We start from the raw sequence: 20,382 nt of genomic DNA, 5'->3' as shown, positions 1-20,382 counted from the left end.
TTCATTTTGGCCATTTTGGCCAAGCAAATGTTGTGTCCTTGGGCAAGACACTTCACCCACGTTGCCCAGTATGAAAGTTGTGAGAGTGAATGGTTGGTGGTCGGAGGGGCCGATGGCGCAGATTGGCAGCCTCGCTTCCGTCAGTCTGCCCCAGGGCAGCTGTGGCTACAGTAGCAGCTTACCACCACCCAGTATGATGTGAATGAATAATGCCATGTAAAGCATCTTTGAGTGTCCTGAAAAGCGCTATATAAAACCAATGCATTATTATTATTATTGTTATTATAAAACAGCAGAGTTGTATTAAAGCAACTGATGCATGTCCAGAAGCAGAAGGAATGAGAATCTGCTGGTATGCTGTGCACAAATGCCTGTAGATTGAACTGAGAAATGCATTGAAGCTATTGAGAAAAACTAACAGATGATCAGCTGGGAAAGACTTCAAGGTGATTATTTTATGAAAACATGTATCACAGCAATTAGGACAGGAATGTTATTTCTCCTACTTCTTTTGTAAAACAAAGCTGCAAACCTTTGTAAATGCTTAAGGTAATGAATGGAAATTTTTTCAAGGTTCAGCTGTGAAATATCACCCGTCAGTCTCTTTAGAGTCATTCGTTGGGCAAGCTATTTTTCTCTGAATCCCACATTAACACATTCCGCATTCATGAGTTAAATATTTTTCCCATCTCCCACTTTGACATGTCTGGACTGTCCTGCCCCTTAACCCACGTCAAGCTTTTCAACCACATAACTTATGGTAACACTGCTGTGAAGAACACACTGAACTCTTTAAATAATAATCATTCACTGTTCTGTATAAACTTGCATGGATTGACTTAGAGTCCAGCATGCTAGGATTTTGGCTTCTATTCTCAACGGAACAGAACCCTATTTAAGAAAATGTAAAGTCAACACTAAAGAAACACTTTAAGTTGACTGCTTCCATTTATGTTCTGCCTGTGCTTAAGTGAGGGATCAGTGGACCACTGATTTGTTACCACTGTTTGTTGAGCTTGGAAGCCTCTGAAGTCACCTATAAGCTCAAGATTGATTGTGACCAATTAAAACTGTGTGGTAAGGTTCATAATATTCAGTTGCAATGAGATTTGCCTAAATGCTTAGAAAACCAAGTGCTTTGTGTAACATTGAGCTCACATTCAAATTAACAGCTGCACCCTAACATCAAAACAAACCTGCAATGAAGAAATTTCAATAGAAACGATTTAAACAAGGTTTTCTTTATTTGACAGTGACACAAGTTGGCCGGCAGTAGCCTTCCTGCTCACACACCTAAAACTTCTGGAACTGCTTCTTGGCACCAGCAGCCTTTGTCACTTTGAGGACATTGAACCTCACAGTCTTGCTGAGTGGTCGGCACTCTCCAACGGTGACAATGTCGCCAACTGTGACATCTCTGCAGAAGTAAAAAAATAAATAAAATTAGCTTGCTACACTTCAGCCATCTGAGATAAAGTCACGCAAGTTATGAACATTTAAAAACCACATTTGGTTCAGAGGAAACTTCTCATTTACTGTACCTGAAGCAAGGTGACAGGTGGACAGAGAGGTTCTTGTGCCTCTTCTCAAAGCGGTTGTACTTGCGGATGTAATGCAGGTAGTCACGTCTGATGACGATGGTCCTCTGCATCTTCATTTTGGTCACCACACCTGAAACACAGAGCAGTTTGTATTCAACAGCCTGTGTACAACAGGTGAGTGCAGTTCTCTGCGTTATGTGAGAGAAATGCTTGTCACAAGGCTGCATCAGTGTTGCCATTAGGCACTGTCGTCAGAACCCCAAGGGCTTGGAAGACCATCGTGAGAATAAGCATCATTTGCAGGATAGTGACAAAGATTAATGTGGTAAAAGCTGGGCTGCTATAATAAGAAAACATTTCACGCCATTTCAACCTTCACAAACTCGCAGTTCTTAAATGCAACTGGTGTTTGCTCCATTTCTTTAATAGCTATTTCTGCATTAACCATTTAAAAAAGGAAACATCTTTAAAAAAAAAAAAAAAAAAACACTGTTCAACTAGCCACACCAGGTATCAAAATAAAAGTGTTCATGAACTTACCCGAGAGGATACGACCACGGATGGAGACGTTCCCGGTGAAGGGGCATTTCTTGTCAATGTAAGTGCCTTCAATAGCCTGGAGGAAACAAATTGTGTTATTAATAATTGAATATAAAATTATACATAAGTTCAGTGGATAATAGGTGTTGAATAAAAGGTGGCATCAGTGTTGCCTAAAGGCACTGTCGTCAGAACCCTGCGGGCTTGGAAGACCATCGTGAGAAAAACATCATTTGCAGCTTAACACCTGTATTATCAGAATTAACATGAAGCAAATGAAGAGCTGATGATTACCTCTCTTGGAGTCTTGAAGCCCAGTCCGACACTCTTGTGGTAGCGGGGGATCTTCTCCTTCACCTCCTTTCCACCATCTGTGGCCAGAACACGCTTCTTGTTCTGGAAGATGGTGGGCTGTTTCTGATAAGCCCTCTCGGTCTGGAAAAGAAAGATGAGTTCAGACTGTGGCAAAAACCACGATAGCTGCATTTCCCATTGAGTTCCTGCCAGCTAGCGCCCACGACGCTACACACCACCGGAAATACTGAAAATGCAAAAATACTGCAGTAACAACATACGTTCCAGCACACAGAGCACTCTGCATTAACAAACGAAAAAGGTTTACAATTCTCCGCCAAATCGGGATGCGTTTAAAGCAATCCACACAACGTAGCACGCTAAGCTAGAACTGCTAGCCTAGCAGCTAGTTCTTAGCTACACGAGGGGATAGAACCGGTCACCAGATACATGTTGTAAACGTGTAATTGCGGTTCTAAACGACTCTGGGGCATGTATAAGTAGTAGATGGGGCTGAAGACGGTGCTTGAGCCAACTAGGGCAGAGACAACAACGTGAAAAATCCGATTTAAAATCACCACGCCGCTTTGACAAAAGTACCTGAGCGTCCGCCATCTTCGCGTGCCGAGTCGTAAAGAGACCTGAGCATGCGCGCGACGCACGGAAGAGGACGAGGCACCGGAAGTGACGTATTGCAAGAAGCGGAGCTAGAAAAGAAGTTCTTTTTCACAAATTATATTTTAGGATTTCATGTAGTACATTTGACAAGATTAATCGAACGCATACAACATGTACAAACCGCTTTATGACAGTAACAACGTTTTGACAAGTTACAATTTGTGAAATGTCTTGTACTGTTCTGAAAATTATCAACCACTGAGCAATGAATAAGGCAAATTATTTCACTGTCACCATTAGAAATGATAATATACTTATTAAAGGAAAAACAACAGAACTTTGAGAGAATATAGATGCATTTAATACCATTTAGGATTAAGGACTAACTGATTAAGCACATCACTGATACTTTTTTCATTCATTGCACTGCACCCCCGTTATTCACCTATTATTCATGTATTTATTTAGACAGTGTGGGAAAAGACTGTTGTTTTGAGCTTTGCTCTCTTCTGACTGTATGCTCAATGTCACTGGAGCAGGTTTGTTGTGTATTTGTGTTTGTTTCATTTACCACAATGCAACAACATTATAGTGGGATTTGTTTCATGAAATAAAACTGTCAATTAAATTGTTTACTTTTTTTAAATCAGGATGTCTTCAGTCGACGTGTGTGCCCCATAAAAATATGTGTGAGGGGCTCATTTTTCAATATTTTTCATAACTGAATGAATTATTCTTGTTGTTGTGAAAATTGAGTTTGTTACAATACAAATTCTTTTTTGATTGACAATGTCACAATGACACGCTTGGGGCCAATTAAGCACATCTAAGGCCTACCTTTGGCCTTCAGGTGTTAGGATGCCCAAGAATATCAATTTCTCTTGGAAAATTACAAAACTAAAACAGTTTCTTGGAGCTTCAGATTTTTTGTCAGGTTTATCGAAGATAAAATTTCACACTTATTATCAGAATTTTACAAAAAGTGACTGCTTATTTTTATTATTATTATTTTTTGTTTGTTATTGATAATAGAAAAGAGATACATTAAGAATTGTCCGATCGTCCCTGAAGTACCCATTAATTTGGACCGATTTCCCATGTCTTTGAACGCATCATGACGCAGAGGAATCCGTGAGCTCTGATTGGTCCGTTTCCGATTCAGAAAAACAGGCTGCGCCATATTGTCAGTTTCCGAAGAGAAAGCAACATTTCTGCAAACATGTCAAAATAGTGAGTGTCAGTCTCTCCTCGGACGCTGTCACGGTGGCTCTCTCGGTGCGCCTGCTTGTTTTGCAGTCGGCGCTGTGTTATGATACGTTGTTGCGGGGATTTGACTCGGCCTGGCTCGCTGTTCGCGGACGGGTCCGTTAGCACGGAGCTATATCGGTCGCTGGCGTGAGTCGGAGCGGCTTTGAGCGGCTTCGCGGTGCCCTCTCATCGAGCCGTTTAACCCGCGGAGCCTCCTGTTTACCTGTCTCCGCTGAGCCCCGGTGTCTTTTTCTCACAGGCTTTAGTGAATCGACTATGGCGCACACCGGAGCAATGCACGAGTCGCTGGCGGCTGACAGGTCCGCTTATCTGCGGAGCCGGCCGTGCTCCAGCGAGAGAGACAGCCGGGTCCGAGCGGTCAAAGCCGCCCTCCTGTCCCGGCTGGGGCCCTACGAGCCGGTCCTGACCTACCTACAGTCCGCCCTGGTGTGGGAGAGACCCGTCCAGTGCGCCCTGCTCTACGCTGCGGTCAACCTGCTGTTTTGGTGAGCGTCTGGTGTCTTTCTTTAAACATTGTTTCACCTGTCAGTTCAACAGCAGGCAGATGGCTGAGTGGGACTAAGTATAGACGCCGAGCAGACACTTACGATTTATGTCTGTAGTCTTAATCCAGAGAGCAGTTTGGTGGCCTGGATTATCCACTTTACCACTTTAATTGATGATGTTTGTGTCTTCACAGCCAAGGAGGGTGTAAAAGCCAAATGTGCTCAGTGTCTCTCATCACTACAGGGGAACTTCTTTTATTCTCACCATATTTGTGACTTTGATTCACCTCATTTTAAAATGTTGTATGGAACATATATATCACCAAATTACTTAGATTTTGTTCTCTAGACTTGTTGCTGTCAAATCTCAGTAAAATTCCTGAGAAAAATACCCCAGTAAAAGCACAAAGTCCTCTACTCAAAGTATTATCTACCTCTGAGAGGCACTTGATTCAATTTACTTGTGTCCATATTCAAAAGACACATTACACGATAATAATCTGTTTAATGAACAAGATGCAAAACACCAAACCTCTCTATTATAATGCTTTCTAGGCCTAAAACCTAAGTTGTAGCTTAGATGTTTTACAGTAAACTGCCATCCTGGTCTGGTTTTGAAAGATTTTCACTATTATTTGTAATATGTTTATGATTGGCTGCATAAATGTTAATACAAGCATTCAAATATTCATACAAATATGGGTGCTTGAGCAGCTTATAGTAAATTATGTGTGGAATGAATATAAATGAAGTTACATAATTTAAGACATACTTGAAAGTATTCACAACGCTATTTAATTACAGCAAGTTTTATGTCACTAAGCTTTTCACTTGTGTCCTTGTTATTGTGAATAACTTGCACTTGTGTGCAGGTTAATATGACTTAATGAAGTTCATTTATTAGAATTCAAAATAATAATGTGCTTATATATAATTAAGTAAGTCTTTAACAGGCAGAGTCGTGTAATTGCAGTCCAGGGTCGGACTTAAGTTTTTCAAGTTGTTTGTTGCCAAACATCCAAGCTACAACTTGGATTTTCTGACTAGAAAGTGAATACAAAGCTGCTTGAAATCAGGTTTTCCCTCCAGTAGCAGATTTCGGCCAGTAGCTTAGCTATAAGGTTCAAAGTCAAAAGTCCACCTAGATTCACTAAAACGTATGTGACGTATATTCACTATATACATCACATAGCATTCCCTCTCATGTCCTTCGTAAACTGTATCTTCTGAATTTAAAAAATCTGTAACTGTCAATAGATCCTTCGAACTGATGCTTCAGATTTATAGTTACCGCTCTAATTCTGTGAAGCACATTACTGAATTTTGATAATGTAAATGTCTGCTTATCAGCAGCTACAAGAGCAGGACTGGAGCTGGTTTTGTCTTGATAAGATGACCTGGATATTGTGTGGTAAGAGGCAGAGAGAGAGAGGCCGAACCCCCTCATGCATTCAGCCTTTATTTGATCAGACCGCTGGGTGTTTCAGGGCATTGCTCCTCTTTCTCTCTCTTTCACTCTTAGTTCAGTAAATGCTCAGTGTGGCAGCCTAGTTTTCGCCTAAAGAGATGTGTCAGTAACCCACATTACTGAAGTGACTGACAAAAGAAAGTCACTCTAGAAGGTAATACAGGCTGTTTGTAGTTCAGTTCATTAGAAAAACACAGGCAAATAAAATCTGAGATGCTGTATCATGAATTTTAGCATCAGATCTCCAGTAATTATTTTTTGTTGCCTCCTTATTTGTGTCCAACATTTCTACCTGTAACTCCTCATTACATCTCTACCCCAAATACCCCTGCAAATTCTTGTTGGGTTAATCTGTGACTGCTGATTGGCTGCAACATTTCTGTAGTAAACAAGTTTTGTGGTCTTCTGATTTGAAACTGGAGCAGCAGAACTTTAACTGAAGGTGTATGTTCTGTATTTGTTTGTCATTTGCATGTGTTTTTGTTTGTGGAAAACACATGAAAACGCCACTGACGTTCATCCCTGTCTGCACCTGTCCTTTTAGTACTCGTTATTCACAATAATCTCATTTAACCTGTATTGTCACTTACGGTTTTTTCTCCTTGGATACCAGCGAAATCACGGCGGTGCTTATTAAACGCTTCAGCGGGAAAAATACATGTATGACCCATCAGAGCGCGTGATTATTTTGGACATTGTTTTTCACCTGTGCCGGGAAAAAACAGCCGGTCGGCACTCCGAGGATTTGCGGTTTAATGAATTCTAAGCTCAATTGTGGAATTATGTAAGCTGTTGTTGTTGTTTATTTCTGAGGAAATTGGCCCACAATGTGCTGCATGCTCATGTTTTTTCCCCCCTCCAGGTTCTTCGCCTTGACCTCGCTCCGTGTGCTGTTCCTGCTGGCTTCTGGCCTGGCTCTGCTCGTCTGCATCGACACGTGGAGGAATAAAATCTGGCCGGAGATAAGAGGTGCTGCGCTCTGTCTTTTGTGTCATTTCGTTTGTTAGCATTAACGATATTAACTGCACCGTCTGTCATTTCAGATGTGTATCATCTTTCATCCTTTATTTTACATAACAACACATGCCGATAGTGGACATCACTCATCTCCAGTACTGTTACAGTAATGTCCTTTTGTTTTTCCACAGTAAGAAAGAAGGAGGAATCAGAAAATGAGAGGTAAAACTCCACTGATGTGAGACTTTTCTGAACAGTAGATCTCAGTTTTGACGTCCTCAGAAGAAGAGGAGGGTTGACGTGTCGTCCTGTTTGTCCAGCTGGGGTCTGGTGCAGCCCGGCATCCTCAGCGTGCCTGAACTGTGTCACCACCTCGCCGAAGCGTGGGTCAGCGGAGCTGTTCTCGCATCCAGCGTGGCGCAGTACAAAAGACAAAACCCTGGCAAGGTGAGCACTATATGTCCGATATATCATCAGCTGGTCTGGCCTGGATGTGCTGAGTTGTTTTTTTTCTCTTTGCCAGTTCTGCATCCTGACCTGTGGAGTTTGCAGCTGTCTGGCCATGATCGGAAGCTACATTCCTGGACTGGTGCTCTCCTACTCCGCCTGTGAGTCCTCGAGAACGCGTCCGCACCCCGCCGCGGGGCTCGTGTTGGCAGGGAGACTCGGGCTGACCGGTCAGATTAAAAATGCACGAGTGGTGAAAGGGGATCTGCGGGGCCCCCGGTACCAGAGCCCGGCCTGTGAGGTGATTAAAGCGGGGATGAAGCTCATGAGGCGGGAGGGAAGGGAGCCGAGCAGAGAGCTAAAGAGGTCAGAAAGAGACCGAGCTAATCTTCTAACCTTTAACCAGCGGGGACTGCAGAGACGGGCGGGCGGGCAGGACCTGCCTCGCCTCTGACGTCTGCTCTGCTCCACTGTGTGTGTCTCGCTTCAGTGAGCTCTCAAATATTGTCAGACACAGCAAACAAACCGTTTCCTTTGCCAATATTATTAATACCACAGCAACATCCTGATTTGCGTCCTCCCTCCCTCCCTCAGTGTTATCCACCCTCCTGGCCCCTCTGGCAGCCTACCACAGGGTTTTCCAGCACGTGTGCATGAAGCTGGAGCCGGTCCTGCAGCGGCTGGACTTCAGCGTCAGTGGATACATGATGTCAAAACCCATCGATAACCAGTGTGAGTTTCTTATTCGTCCAGACTCTAAGATTTATGAAGCCAGTCAGACATTAACCGTATAAACTGCTGCATCGAAATCTACATCACTATATATTTGTGTGCTGTGTAGTTTTGATAGGCTGCTGTTTCTGCTTTGCATCAGTCAACTTCTTCTTCTTGTTTTTTTTTGCACGTTTTGCCCGATGACAATAATTCAAGTTGTAAATATTAAACATGAAGGTATCCAACCACACCAGAATCAGAAAACTTCACATTACAGCCTCTAACTATACAGATTCTGATTTGTTTACTGCTCAATTTGACTTTAAAAATCCTGTTAACTGTATGGATATTTTCATAGAGGTACGAATACATCTATGACTGTCTGTTTTTATTTTACATTTCAGTTTACTGTTCCATGACCGTTATCTCACAGCACTGCGTTCTGTGGTTTTAGTTCAACTTTTTATCAGCAGCCTTCATGACCGGGACTCACACAAGAGTCACGAGTTCTGCTCACTGATCTCTGAGGTTCTTCTGTTGGGACACAGACTCTATTTCAGGAATCTGTCTAAAAGCTTTTTCACACTCTCAAACATCCACACAGAAAGAGGAGTAACTCAATGCCCGACTAAGGCTTAGGTTTGTGTTTCTTAGGGAGATTATGAGCATTCATACAGTAATTTCAAGTTCCATCTTCAGGATGAACATTTTACTCCCACAGCTTCATCAAAAGTGGCTGAATAGACAAAACTTGAGCTCAGCGCTTTCCTGGCCCCCCTGTGTTCCCACGCTGTGTTTTCAGTCTGCATAATGCTAACGTGCCCTTTCTGTGAGTGTCGGACTAATGGTGGACCGGTTCTCCTCCACCCTGCAGTCCTGCGGCGGCCCATCCGCGGCGCCGCCTCAGGAGAAGCCAGCGACAGCGAGGAGGAGTTGGCTGCTTTCTGCCCCACGGTAGGTTTGCCCCGCCCTCATTGTCACAGCCTCAAACATTTTTTCACAGAATGCAATGTTGGACTGATTTGTGCGCAGAAGGCGCCTCCAGCTGCGGTCGGGATTTGAACCCAGGTCTTTCTCTCTGTCGTCATGGAGACAGGTTCCTAACAGTGCAGAGATGAAACTCGTGGTTCGTCCTTGTAGTTCTGTTTGTTAGCTGCATCGGAGCCACATCCTGTGGAGATGTGAGGCTTCATAGAGTGTGTGTTTTATCTTAAAGTGAGTGTGAAGAGCCTGTCTGAGGTGTGAAAGTGAATAACTCAACCATCAAGCAGCCTTACGGTATTTAACGTGCTTTCTCTTCCAGTTTGATGACGCCATTGTTGCGAAGGAGCTGGCCCTCACCGACTCGGAACACTCTGATGCTGAAGTTTCCTACACTGATAACGGAACGTTCAACCTGTCCCGGGGTCAGACGCCGCTGACGGAGGGCTCTGAAGGTCAGTGTGCGGGATTCGACGGCGTTCTGCGTCTCCTGGTCCCGTCCTACCTCTGAGTGTCCTCCTCTGTGTTCTGCTCAGATCTGGACAGACACAGCGACGCCGAGGAGTCCTTCGCCCAGGACCTCCCAGACTTCCCCTCCATTAACCCCGACGCCACCCTGATGGACGACGACGACGACACCAGCATCGGGCTGCCCAGCCTGGGCCCGTCGGGGCTGGCCAGCCACCGGGCGTCGGTGCTGGACGTGGACTCCCACCTGGACTCGGACCAGGAGGACCTGGACGCCGAGCTCTCCCTGCCGCCGGCCTCCAACTTCTCCGGAGACTTGGCCGGCGTCATCGCCAGCAACATGATCCAGGCGGCGCTGGCCGGGGCCCTGCAGCCTCGGCCCCCCGCCTCCCAGCGCAGGGAGGGGCCCCCCAGGGCCGGGGCCCACCGGAGCTACCGCAAGCAGTCCAGCTCGGAGCTGGACACAGACTTGGACGGGGAGGACTTTGAAATGCTGGATCAGTCCGAACTGAACCAGATGGATCCTCTGGGGGGAGGGGGAGGCGCGTCCCGACGGGGGGAGAGCCACGGCTCCAACTTCCTGTCCAGTCTGCTCGGTAAACCCCAGTAGGCGTGTTTAGATGAGCGTGTGTGTTGTTGAGTGTGTGTGTGTGAGAGAGAGAGAGAGAGAGAGACGATGTTTGGCTTCTGATCAGCATCAGTTTATCACTGTGAAGTGCAACATCTTTTTTTTTTTCTTTCCTACCTTTTGAAAACGTTTCTTTCTGTACTTTAAAATTGCTGATCATCCGGAGAAGTTTTACTTTGTAGGCTGAGCAATAGGAAGCACCACAAGAATAAAACATTCGAGATGTTAAACAAACCAGCATTTTTTTGAGCCTGGAGGCCGTCCGGCGGTTCGTTCCAGCCGCGGCCATAAAATCTTTTCTACCCGGAGATCTGGACTTACAGGGCTATTTAACGTAGGACCAAATCTGACATTCCTGTTGGTTGAGCCGAGCCTCGTTTGAGCTTCTTCACCTTTAGGTTTCAGTGGCTGCAGAAGCGAGACTCGTCCAGAACGGGCACTTCGTTGCGGCTGTTGACGTCGGTGCTGTCCTCGCCGTGCGGGACCGAGCTGCTGGAGGAGGGTCGAGGTCACGTTGACACGTTTACAGATTGTATCTGTTACTCAAACAACTGTCAACAAACCGTGTGTTTGTAGTTTTTCGACGAAGCTGAATAATATCTGGAAATATTTTCAGACTCATTTGATTTTCTTTCCTTTTTTTTGGTCCTTTTTCTGCTGAGTAATACGTGAAGACATGTTTTTTTTCCATTATTGGGAGCTGATATTGTCCTGCAGTAGTTTTATCTGACCTCTGGTTAGTGTTCTATGTTATGTTTGCTGTTTTTTTTTCTTTTTTAATTATTTATGTCAGGAGATTTCTTTTTTTTGTGCGTTTGCAATCTTTCATCATCTACCAGCACTTTCGTACAGATCAATAACATATTGTGTCCATATTTAAAACCTTAAAAGTCTATATATTTTCTCATTCTTAGATTTTATGTAGCTTAGTTGAGCTAAATTTTTTAAAAAGAAGAATCGCATTCTGTGATTCATTCATAGCTCTTCTGAATATTTTAATGGGGAAACATGTTTACATCAAAATAGAAGTATCATATCATTTGTTTTAAATGACAGAAAGGTTTTAAAACGTGGCTTTTTATGTTGTTTGGTCTGGATTTCATGCTCAAAGCATGTGAGAAATTTCAAATGAGTTATTGCAAATAGTGTAAAACATGCTGGCTTTGATAAAGAGGTGATATTTTGAAGGTTAAAATCCCAGCTGAAACATTTTTTTATCACAAAAGGAAGGAGAAACGCCGGTAGTGCACTGAAGATTGCTGAGAGTTTTCTAGAGACGAGAGGAGAGCTTCGAGTTTGAGCGCGACTCCCGGAGAACATCGACTCACTTCCTCAGCGCGAGTGATTTGTAGTTTGATAACGTCATGTGCACAGTAGTGTATTTTCAGCCCTGTAACTGGTTTTGATATGTTTTGATGTGCAAATCATTCTGAATAAAATGTTTGCAATTAAGTTTGCCTGGTGTATTGTTTATTTTTTTTTAAATCTGAAACAGGTGGAGAACACTAAATGTACAAATGTGGAAGTTAAATTTACATGCCGCACCTTTATTTCCTGTTTTTGGATGATTGACTTTCAGAAAATAATAAGTGGACTGAAAGCAGAAGTGGTGGCAGTTTGGTAATGACTTTGTAGAAAGAAATAGCATTGTGACGCAAAACAAAAGTGTTTCCAGCACCTGGACTTCTCCCCATTATAAATAAAAGCCACATTAATTCTATTATAGATCATCTAATACAATCAATGTAACACAAGTCTGATCTATATTGTAGAGGTGTGTGATGTTAAACTCTAACAGATATGGATTCTCTGGACATCTTGGTGGTCAAAATAAAAGTCATATAATTCATGTGGTTACAATCGCCTTAAAACCTCTCACAGTAACATGAACCCAACTCTATACTGTCATCAGACAAAAAGTCCCAGACTCTCATTCAAATTGCAGGGTGAATCCTTTTATTTTCTTAAATCAACATCTGCTTCACATGAAATGCAGTGATGAATTTCAAAGGTTATATTTTTTTTCACAATCCGAAGGGCAGAAGGCTATCTTTGAGTCTGTCTGTAGAGTTGATATATAGATATCAAGTAAAAACAAAAAAAAAGAGAAAAAAATGGTAATTCAACCAAGATGAATTTGAACTGAAAGATAGTAGTGTAAATAATGTAAACCTAATTACATTGAAAACATTTAAATAGCTCACATAGTGAGATGAAAAAGAACTTACAAAATTCAAAATGAAATAAAGATTTTAATGTTTCATCTTAAGTTGAAGAAATGTTAAAACAAACGTAAACAAATAAAGAGAGGCAGATTTTCCCCTCAGTACATCTGTGAGAAGAGCTCTCACTCTGCTCTTACTTCCAAAATATATTTAAACGTGTAAAAACCTGTTAGACTCCAAATTAAAGAAATAAAAAAAACATGATTTGAATTTCCTAAAATGTATTGATTCAAATTCATTGTGTGTTTTTGAATTACAATTAAAATAAAGCTAATAAACTAAAATAAAATCATAATTATGAGGGTGCGACACATCTTCGTGAATAATTGATCTTTGCCGTGACGAACATAATGCGCGAAAATCAAGCCCGAAGCTGGAAGAAGTGGAAATAAACCGAGTGAGAAATGAGTAAAAAAGACAACGGTAAGTCTGATCTTATCCTGATGTATTGATGTGTTTGACTTTACAAAGCTGGCGGAGCTCTTTTTCTCAGTAACGATCGTGAAAACGATGTCAGAAACAAGTTCATTTGACTGTTAGCTGTGGTCTCGAGCACATAGCATCAGACAAGCTAATGTTAGCTTCTAAATATTGGCTTCTTCGTGACATTTTTATTTATTTGTGACATTTGGTTTGAAAAACCATTTATCCGGCTTCTTATTTCAGAAGAGATCGTCTAAAAAAAGCGACTTCTAAAGGCAATATGTGACATAGTACAATTATAATCGCCTGAGGACATTAAATCAAACTGTATTTATATGAACGTGCTTTAATAAGTTTAATACTTAACTTATTTTAACACCAACGTGGCAATGTTTGCTCCACCAACATCATTAAAACGCACATTTTTAGTAAGATAAAGTCATTTCATGTTTGATTTGATGTCATCACTGCACTAAACTACAGAGGGCAGCAGATCTGATTGATCTTATTGGTATTTAAACTATACAAGCGTCTGAGAACAGTATATCTGCTTGGTAGTGACACACATCGCATCAGAAAGCATCAGCAGCAACAGCTTCCTTGTTGAACAAGTGAGTGATAAGTATTATCTCATTAAAAACTCCTGCTGTCATCCACAGGGGCTTCGCTCATCCTCGCCTACCTGAACGAGAAGAATCGGCCTTACAGCGCTCAGGATGTTTTCTGCAACCTCCAGAAGCAGCACGGCTTGGGCAAAACGGTGAGAAGACGACATCTGAATCACTCAGTCTTGTCTTGTCTTGTGCAGTAATCCAGATTTCCTGCATGCTTGCTCCAAAAGGCCGTGGTCAAAGCCATGGAGCTGCTGGCTCTGGAAGGGAAGATAAAGGAGAAGACGTACGGCAAGCAGAAGATTTACTTTGCTGACCAGGTTTGCGTGCGCCCCCCTGAAACGTCTGATGTGCTCCGCTTCAGCCCAAGTCAAACGGCGCTCCTTATCTCTCCCACAGGCTCAGTTCCAAGACGTCAGCGAGGCAGACCTGAAGGCGATGGACGGTCAGATCTCGGCGCTCAGCGCGGAGGTGCAGTCCCTCACCCAGAGCTGCAGGCAGCTGGATGCAGGTGGAACGCGCCTCCTTCATGCTCTTCTCGCCACACGTGCCGTTAGGAGACGCTGTGTAACTTTTTGTCGCACCAGAGCTGAAAGAGCTGAACAGCTCGCTCACCACGGAGGAGATGGTGGCCGAGATCAAGGAGCTGCGGGCGGAGTGTGCAGGATACCGAGCGCGGCTGGACAAGATCAGATCTGCCACCAATCACGTCACGCCACAGGAGAAAGAGAAGGTGGAAAACTCTTTCCCCTATTTCAACAACGCCACCCCTCAGTAACCCAGTTAATAGACCGTCCTTTACAGTCAGGTTTCTTCTGTGTTGGTTTACAGGTTTATAAAGACCGAGACGTTTACGTCAAAGAGTGGAAAAAGAGGAAGAGACTGGTAATGTATACTGAAATTAAATTAAATCTGCACAAAAAAAAAAAAAAAAAGAATTTCAGTAAATACAGTAGTGTTTAAATGCTTGTAAGAATGAAAAATATCCAGTGAGCTAAAATGCGTTTGACACCTTTGCTTTCCATCATCAGATACTTGATCACATCTAAATTTGTTTCATTCAGGCTTCAGACATGATCAACGCCATCCTGGAAGGTTATCCAAAGAGCAAAAAAGAGTTCCTGGTGAGTGCAAAAAGGTTATTCAAACAAAAAAAACCCTGAAGCTCGGTCCATCATGAAGGGTTTTCTCCTGACAGGACGAGGTGGGAGTGGAGACCGACGAGGACTGTAAGGTGGCCGTTCCTCCGTCCTGAGTGTTCAGGCAGCCTCTACTAAGCAGTGGATCTCACACACACACACACACACACACACTTACCAGAGCAGCTGGAAACACAGCACAAACTTTATTTAAGGCGTCTTTTGGGAACAAAAGGTACAACTTTAATAAAAGTTTAAGAGAAGATCTGTACAAAAACAGGTGATCTGGGAGCAGCGTCACGGCGTTCGACAGCACTGAAGGACCATCCGTTCACTTCTTTTTAAAGCCTTAAAAACTTCAGTTATTTTTTCTTTCTTGTACATACTTCCTGAATAAAAATCAAATGTATAAAAGATGATTGTTAGCTTGAGAATAAAATGTTCCTTTTTTTTTTCATTTATCCAGACTGTTATATGATTTGTCCTCTCCTGTTCTCCTGCACACTTCTGTAGTTTGATTGAAATAAAGATTATTGATAAAGTCACGTGACTCCTGGTGTCCACTGGCCGCTCTGAAGCAGTGTAGTTCCATCTACTGTAGTTCCTTATGAGATGTGTAAACTTTGAAGAAAGCATGAAGCACTTTGAACTCAACATTACTGAGAACGACACAAAAAACACAGTGAGCACATTTAAACATCTGCCGACGAAAAAAAATCAACACTGAACATTTCAATTAGTGACAAAATGGGAAAGTAGATTCGCATCAGCGTTAACAGAAATACTGACGTCGGCCCGGAGTGAGCATCGTGTTACAATATGCAGATAAAATAAAACTTTACGCTTCGTACTCGACTAAAGGAAATCCAACTAGACCTTGTGTACCACGTGCACAATCGAACAATCACTAGCTTGGAACTTTTAAGAACCAGAAATATCTTTCAGGAGAGGCTTGATGTCTCCTTAAACATGTGTCAATAAATTCATTCTAGGAAACTGAACAACCCAAGTCCTCATTAAACCATGTTTAAAGCAGAATTCCTGGGTCAGGAGTTGGATTGTATTAATAGTCAGCCTACTTAATGAAGTAGATACTGGCTGTATGCGATTTAAAAACACCTGTAAAGTAAAACGAACCCAACAGTTTCCTCAGTTTGAGTCACACAGCGGCTCCTCTGAGCTCAGGCTGACGGGTTTTCAGGGTCTGATGATTGAAAATGATCAAAGATAAACAGCATTTATCATGTTCGGGTCAAAGCCACTGAAGATTTAAAGGACGTGAACAACAGCCTGCATTTCCTCTCGCTGCTGCAGGACATTGTTAATGCATCCGTCCACACACTGTTCTGATCGTCACACATCGGATCTGCATTTAGACAAAGCCGGAGAGGAATCTGACTGAATCAGACCTCTCGGTCACGTTAGAGTCACACCTCATGCTCCTGGTGTTGTGGAGTAGTGGACGGGACGATCAGGTGTGAGAGACGTCCTCCTCCGGCAACTGCTTCCATCTTTCTGTACTGAAACATGATTTGGCTGATTTGTGCGTTCTTGTGCGACTGCTGCGTCTCGGAGCAGAATAACAGCGTGAAAACAGTCCGGCGATGCTAAACATGCGCAGATCGGCGCGTCCAGGGCCGCCCCGCTCTTCCTCTCTGCTCATAGTGTGTGATGAGGTAAATCCAATTTGCAGCCGGTCAGCCGCTGATGAGCTGAAGTCTGATAAATACTGAGTTTTGGCCTGAGGCTGATTGAAGTTTATTCACTCCAAGCCGGAGTAATCTCACAGTCAGTTTGTGGGAGTTAACCGGAGGTTTTCCCCCCTTAATCAATACAGCTGACCGTTGAGCTGCCGAAGCACTCCGACGACAAAGTCCCGCAGCGTCTGGGGAGGAACAGACGAACGAAAACCATTATAGAGGTATTAGCACAGGATACCTTTATCATCATCACCATCATCATCGCCAAGTGACGGTGTTTTAAGTGATTTGCTGAGCTCACCTGAGGCTTGCAGTGTTCCTCGATCCAGCTGAAAACACACGCAGACAGTTCCTGGAAGCTGTTCATTGACACCGAGTTGCTAAAAGACTGGAACAGAGAGTCCATGATGCTCTGAAAGATGTTGAACTTGACCTGGTCCGAGACCTGGTCCTCACCCTGCTGAGGGTTGTTCTGGTGCGCCTTCACTATCTGCTCGTAGTTCCTGTGGAAAAAAAACATACAGTGTTTTCTTATTTTCAAACACACACACACTGATTAAACTCGACGGCCTTCTTTCAATCCGGCCTACTTTCATTGTAACACTTCCAGTTCCTAGAAGAGATTCTAACTTTAGATCTGATGCTACCGACTGTAAAAGTCATCAATGCATTTCGAAGTCTGCACTTCTCTTTTTAGCCGCAGGCCAGCGGCTCTTTAAAAAAATCCATCTTCTCATGTATCTGGAAGCCGAACCTTCCTGATTTTAGAATGCAAACCGAGCAGAAATCTTAACAGTGTGAGTCCAGCAGCGGCGCTCGCACACTGAGATAAATGCTAATCTCACGTTTTCATGATCTTGAGGGCCATCACTTCTTTCCTCAGGACAGAAACTTCCTCCTCCTGCTTCTTCTTTTCTTTATGAAGGAAATGGATGTAGTCAATTGCTGAAAAGGACAAGAAAGAAACCAACATCACTGATGGATTTCATCATTTATTTGCACTGTTGTTGTGCACATAATACTTTAACCAAAACATCTTTTTATTGATTATTCAAAGCAGGGCAGAGTTCATTGAGATAGAAGTAGCTGAATTTAGTTTTAGTGCATTTAACACAATAGTAAAAAAAACTCTTGACCTTTAAGAGATGCTGATGCATGAACAATATATTTACACCTGAATTAATGTAAAACTGAATGAAAATGTAAAAGAGATGCAATTATGCAGCCAAGGAAAATTGATTGTTTTGCACATACTGTGAAAGGACACTGGTTTAGCTGAGATCTCCACCCAAATGAGTCAATAACACACATGACAGGTATTAAAGATGCTAATATGGAAAAGTCTGGTATCATTTAGTTAAAGATTTACAGATCTTAAAGCTCCCTATCAAAGAGTATAGAGCAGTTCTGTTGACGGCGCCTTACTTTTCTGCAGGATCGTGGCTTTGCTGATTTTCTGTGCGCCCACTGCAAATTCAGACTGCTGCTGACAGGTGGGGACGATTGATTGGAGGTCATCGTAACCTTTCTGGATGAAAATAAATAGGAAATAAAGCTTTATTTCACTCCTGAAGTGGCGCTGATGTGAGACCGGCAACCTTCAGGGGTCTATTACCTTGATGGCGTCCCTCCGCTTCTGCTCGGCTTGTGTGTGCGCTTGTCTCCGTCGGTCTTTGTACGAGTCCTTATACGACGTCTCGTGTCTGTAGTCGCTATCTTCATCATCTATTTGAAGAGAATGTAACGACTTTACTAACAAACAAGTCCAATGAAATGGAATTACATTTCAAAACAAGCTGTAAAGGATGAATTAACAGGTTGATTTTAAAGATTCATAAACCTGAAATGACTGCTGTGTCGTCCCTCTTGTCCCATTAGAAATATAATTAACGCTGGACTGTATTTTTGTTCAGTGGAGGACTTAATTCAAGCTGTAATAAACTCGTAGGTGTAACTGTGCTGCACTCATAAGATGCTAATTATAGAAAAAAAAACATCACAGAGAAGTCTGCTGGCAGAATTTCAATCAATCTTAAGTGGAAAAAAGCAGTGACTTTGATTGATTACACACTAATAAAACGTACACACCTAAACTAGCTGTCAGAGCTCTCTGTTCACCTTTATATTCTCATCAGGAAATATGTGCTCTCCTGCTCAGTCTAGTCACAGTCAGTTCGAGCAAGGTAGCAAGACTGCAAGACAGGTTTTACCTTTGACAAGAAGCAGGAAGAAAAATAAAGCGAGCAGCCTCTGTGCAGATTATATTTAGACTTTACTGTGTGAGAAAGCTGAGACATTAAAACTACAATGTAGGCAGTTTAGTAATTCCATCATGATCTAAACACAGCAGGAATGGTCTCACATACCAGAAACCCTCTCAGGAGAAGCTATACCTGTGTTTGGCACTGAAGAGGCACTTGTTGAGCCGATGCTGTTGGCCCTGGATACTACGCTACCCTTTCTGGCAGTTTCAGCAAAGAAGCCTGAACGACAAAACAGCTGCCATGAGATTTTTCACCACAAAAACAAAAATAAATGGAAGCAGTTCTGCAGATATGTTGCCGCAAAATCAAATCAACGGAAATACTCACTGGGGTCAAAGCCACCGTCGCTGAAGGCACCGTCTGTCTGTCGAGCCATCACCAGACAACAGAGGATGGAGAGGGGAGAAAACAGAGAGTTTGTGACAACCAGTGGACGTTTGCACTGCCCTAAATACATCAACAAAAGGCCAATCAGAAGCCAATCTCGACCCCCGACTGAGCAATGTCCTCGATCGACAGATTCAAGTACACAGAAAGGTAATAACTGAGCAAAATAAGAGCTCCAACCACAAGCCCGCTCTTCGATCTAGGCCATGGTGACACAATAGAACAAATAGTTTCAATATTATGGCCCACTTTATGTTTATAGGCGAGCAGAAAGAAGGTTTAGCGTGTTCCACTGTACACAAGAATCAAAACGACTTTCTAAAATTAACTCACCTTTTACAAATGAAAAGAGGGTTTGTCCCAGATTAACATATTTACTGAGGGGTTTCTGACAGCACAATGGGGCAGTATAAATTTAATGACAACACTTCACATTTACATGACCACAGCCTGGTGTGAAGCAGTGGTAACATCTAGATCAATGACTCACAACTTAATGTGGACTTTGAGATCTCATAACACTTTCGTTAAACCTAACTTGTACATACAAATGGTAATAAAACACAAAACCAGCCCAGGATATGTAAGCATAAAACATGTAATACAGGCTGTTGGCTTTCAAAACAGGTGTTTGTTTCTAGATGAACTATTTCAAGTGCAGTTTGCAAGTTGAACTACGAATGCTATTTCTGATTTTGTGTTTTAAACAGGAAAATATGAGAGGATAGTTTGTTTGCTTGTGTACAAATAGGTAGTAAACACAAAAATATTAGTTTGTCACCCTATCCTGCCTGACAAAAGTGCACATCACTGCAAGGTGAAAACAACTAAAGAATACACTAGTGTTATAGAGGCAAAATACAGAAGAAAAGCATTTTCCCTGCTTTAAGGAAAACACGCTTTGTTTACTTAACTAGCATGCTAGCTAACGACGAGCTAATGTCCGCTAGCAGCCCAGCTAACAGGCAGCAGTCCTCACGCAAAACCGGCAAAACGTCAGGTTTTTCTTCACATGACAGCGCCTGCCCTTTGTCCCGACAGCCCACGCCTGAGCCACGGCTCAGTGTGAGCAGGAGACGAGGTGGAGTAACCCCGGGGTCTTACTTTCCAGTGGTCCTCTGGAGACGTCGTAGGATCCGTCATCTTGGAACAGCGCTGCTGCGTTCAGGGGCTGCTGGGAAATCCCAGCACCGCTTCGACGCTCGAAACTGACTGACTGACTA

General features: G+C 43.0%; 4 protein-coding genes and 2 non-coding genes across 9 annotated transcripts; 2 read left to right on the top strand and 4 right to left on the bottom strand.

Annotated features, from left to right (window-relative positions):
• Window positions 1–1,221: 1,221 nt before the first annotated feature.
• rps11 (ribosomal protein S11) lies at window positions 1,222–3,066 on the bottom strand. Its single transcript, XM_030089504.1, has 5 exons — window positions 2,976–3,066; window positions 2,376–2,516; window positions 2,082–2,157; window positions 1,542–1,671; window positions 1,222–1,417 (listed from the first exon to the last, which is right to left on the bottom strand). Exons 1-5 carry the CDS (start codon window positions 2,988–2,990, stop codon window positions 1,294–1,296), a joined length of 486 nt encoding a protein of 161 aa, XP_029945364.1. The 5' UTR covers window positions 2,991–3,066; the 3' UTR covers window positions 1,222–1,293.
• Window positions 1,759–1,843, bottom strand: LOC115387814 (small nucleolar RNA SNORD35). The gene has a single exon (XR_003931430.1). It is a non-coding gene; the product is annotated as a small nucleolar RNA SNORD35 (small nucleolar RNA).
• Window positions 2,236–2,319, bottom strand: LOC115387815 (small nucleolar RNA SNORD35). The gene has a single exon (XR_003931431.1). It is a non-coding gene; the product is annotated as a small nucleolar RNA SNORD35 (small nucleolar RNA).
• Window positions 3,067–4,158: 1,092 nt separating the features above from the next.
• retreg3 (reticulophagy regulator family member 3) lies at window positions 4,159–11,862 on the top strand. 2 transcript variants are annotated; one of them, XM_030089498.1, is made up of 10 exons: window positions 4,159–4,223; window positions 4,501–4,747; window positions 7,078–7,184; window positions 7,364–7,394; window positions 7,493–7,619; window positions 7,696–7,780; window positions 8,214–8,351; window positions 9,208–9,287; window positions 9,637–9,769; window positions 9,851–11,862. In XM_030089498.1, exons 2-10 carry the CDS (start codon window positions 4,518–4,520, stop codon window positions 10,390–10,392), a joined length of 1,473 nt encoding a protein of 490 aa, XP_029945358.1. In that variant the 5' UTR covers window positions 4,159–4,223; window positions 4,501–4,517; the 3' UTR covers window positions 10,393–11,862. The 2 variants fall into 2 exon arrangements, with proteins under 2 accessions (XP_029945358.1, XP_029945359.1); XM_030089499.1 differs by having other exon boundaries at window positions 4,169–4,747.
• Window positions 11,863–12,985: 1,123 nt separating this feature from the next.
• Window positions 12,986–15,322, top strand: psmc3ip (PSMC3 interacting protein). Its single transcript, XM_030089503.1, has 8 exons — window positions 12,986–13,058; window positions 13,718–13,818; window positions 13,900–13,989; window positions 14,069–14,180; window positions 14,257–14,402; window positions 14,501–14,554; window positions 14,734–14,793; window positions 14,868–15,322. The coding sequence occupies exons 1-8, from the start codon at window positions 13,040–13,042 to the stop codon at window positions 14,922–14,924; spliced, it is 639 nt and encodes a 212-aa protein (XP_029945363.1). The 5' UTR covers window positions 12,986–13,039; the 3' UTR covers window positions 14,925–15,322.
• mlx (MAX dimerization protein MLX) lies at window positions 15,174–20,338 on the bottom strand. 3 transcript variants are annotated; one of them, XM_030089501.1, is made up of 8 exons: window positions 20,264–20,338; window positions 19,100–19,136; window positions 18,902–18,991; window positions 18,124–18,233; window positions 17,934–18,036; window positions 17,354–17,453; window positions 16,810–17,011; window positions 15,174–16,693 (listed from the first exon to the last, which is right to left on the bottom strand). In XM_030089501.1, exons 1-8 carry the CDS (start codon window positions 20,300–20,302, stop codon window positions 16,637–16,639), a joined length of 738 nt encoding a protein of 245 aa, XP_029945361.1. In that variant the 5' UTR covers window positions 20,303–20,338; the 3' UTR covers window positions 15,174–16,636. The 3 variants fall into 3 exon arrangements, with proteins under 3 accessions (XP_029945361.1, XP_029945362.1, XP_029945360.1); XM_030089502.1 differs by having other exon boundaries at window positions 19,100–19,219; window positions 20,264–20,305; XM_030089500.1 differs by lacking the exon at window positions 20,264–20,338 and having other exon boundaries at window positions 19,100–20,239.
• Between the last annotated feature and the right edge of the window lie 44 nt (window positions 20,339–20,382).

The sequence above is a fragment of the Salarias fasciatus genome, chromosome 4, assembly GCF_902148845.1.
Source record: "Salarias fasciatus chromosome 4, fSalaFa1.1, whole genome shotgun sequence".
Taxonomy (NCBI): domain Eukaryota; kingdom Metazoa; phylum Chordata; class Actinopteri; order Blenniiformes; family Blenniidae; genus Salarias; species Salarias fasciatus.
The sequence above is the reverse complement of the archived record's forward strand: the minus strand, read 5'-3'. Positions and strand labels throughout refer to the sequence as shown.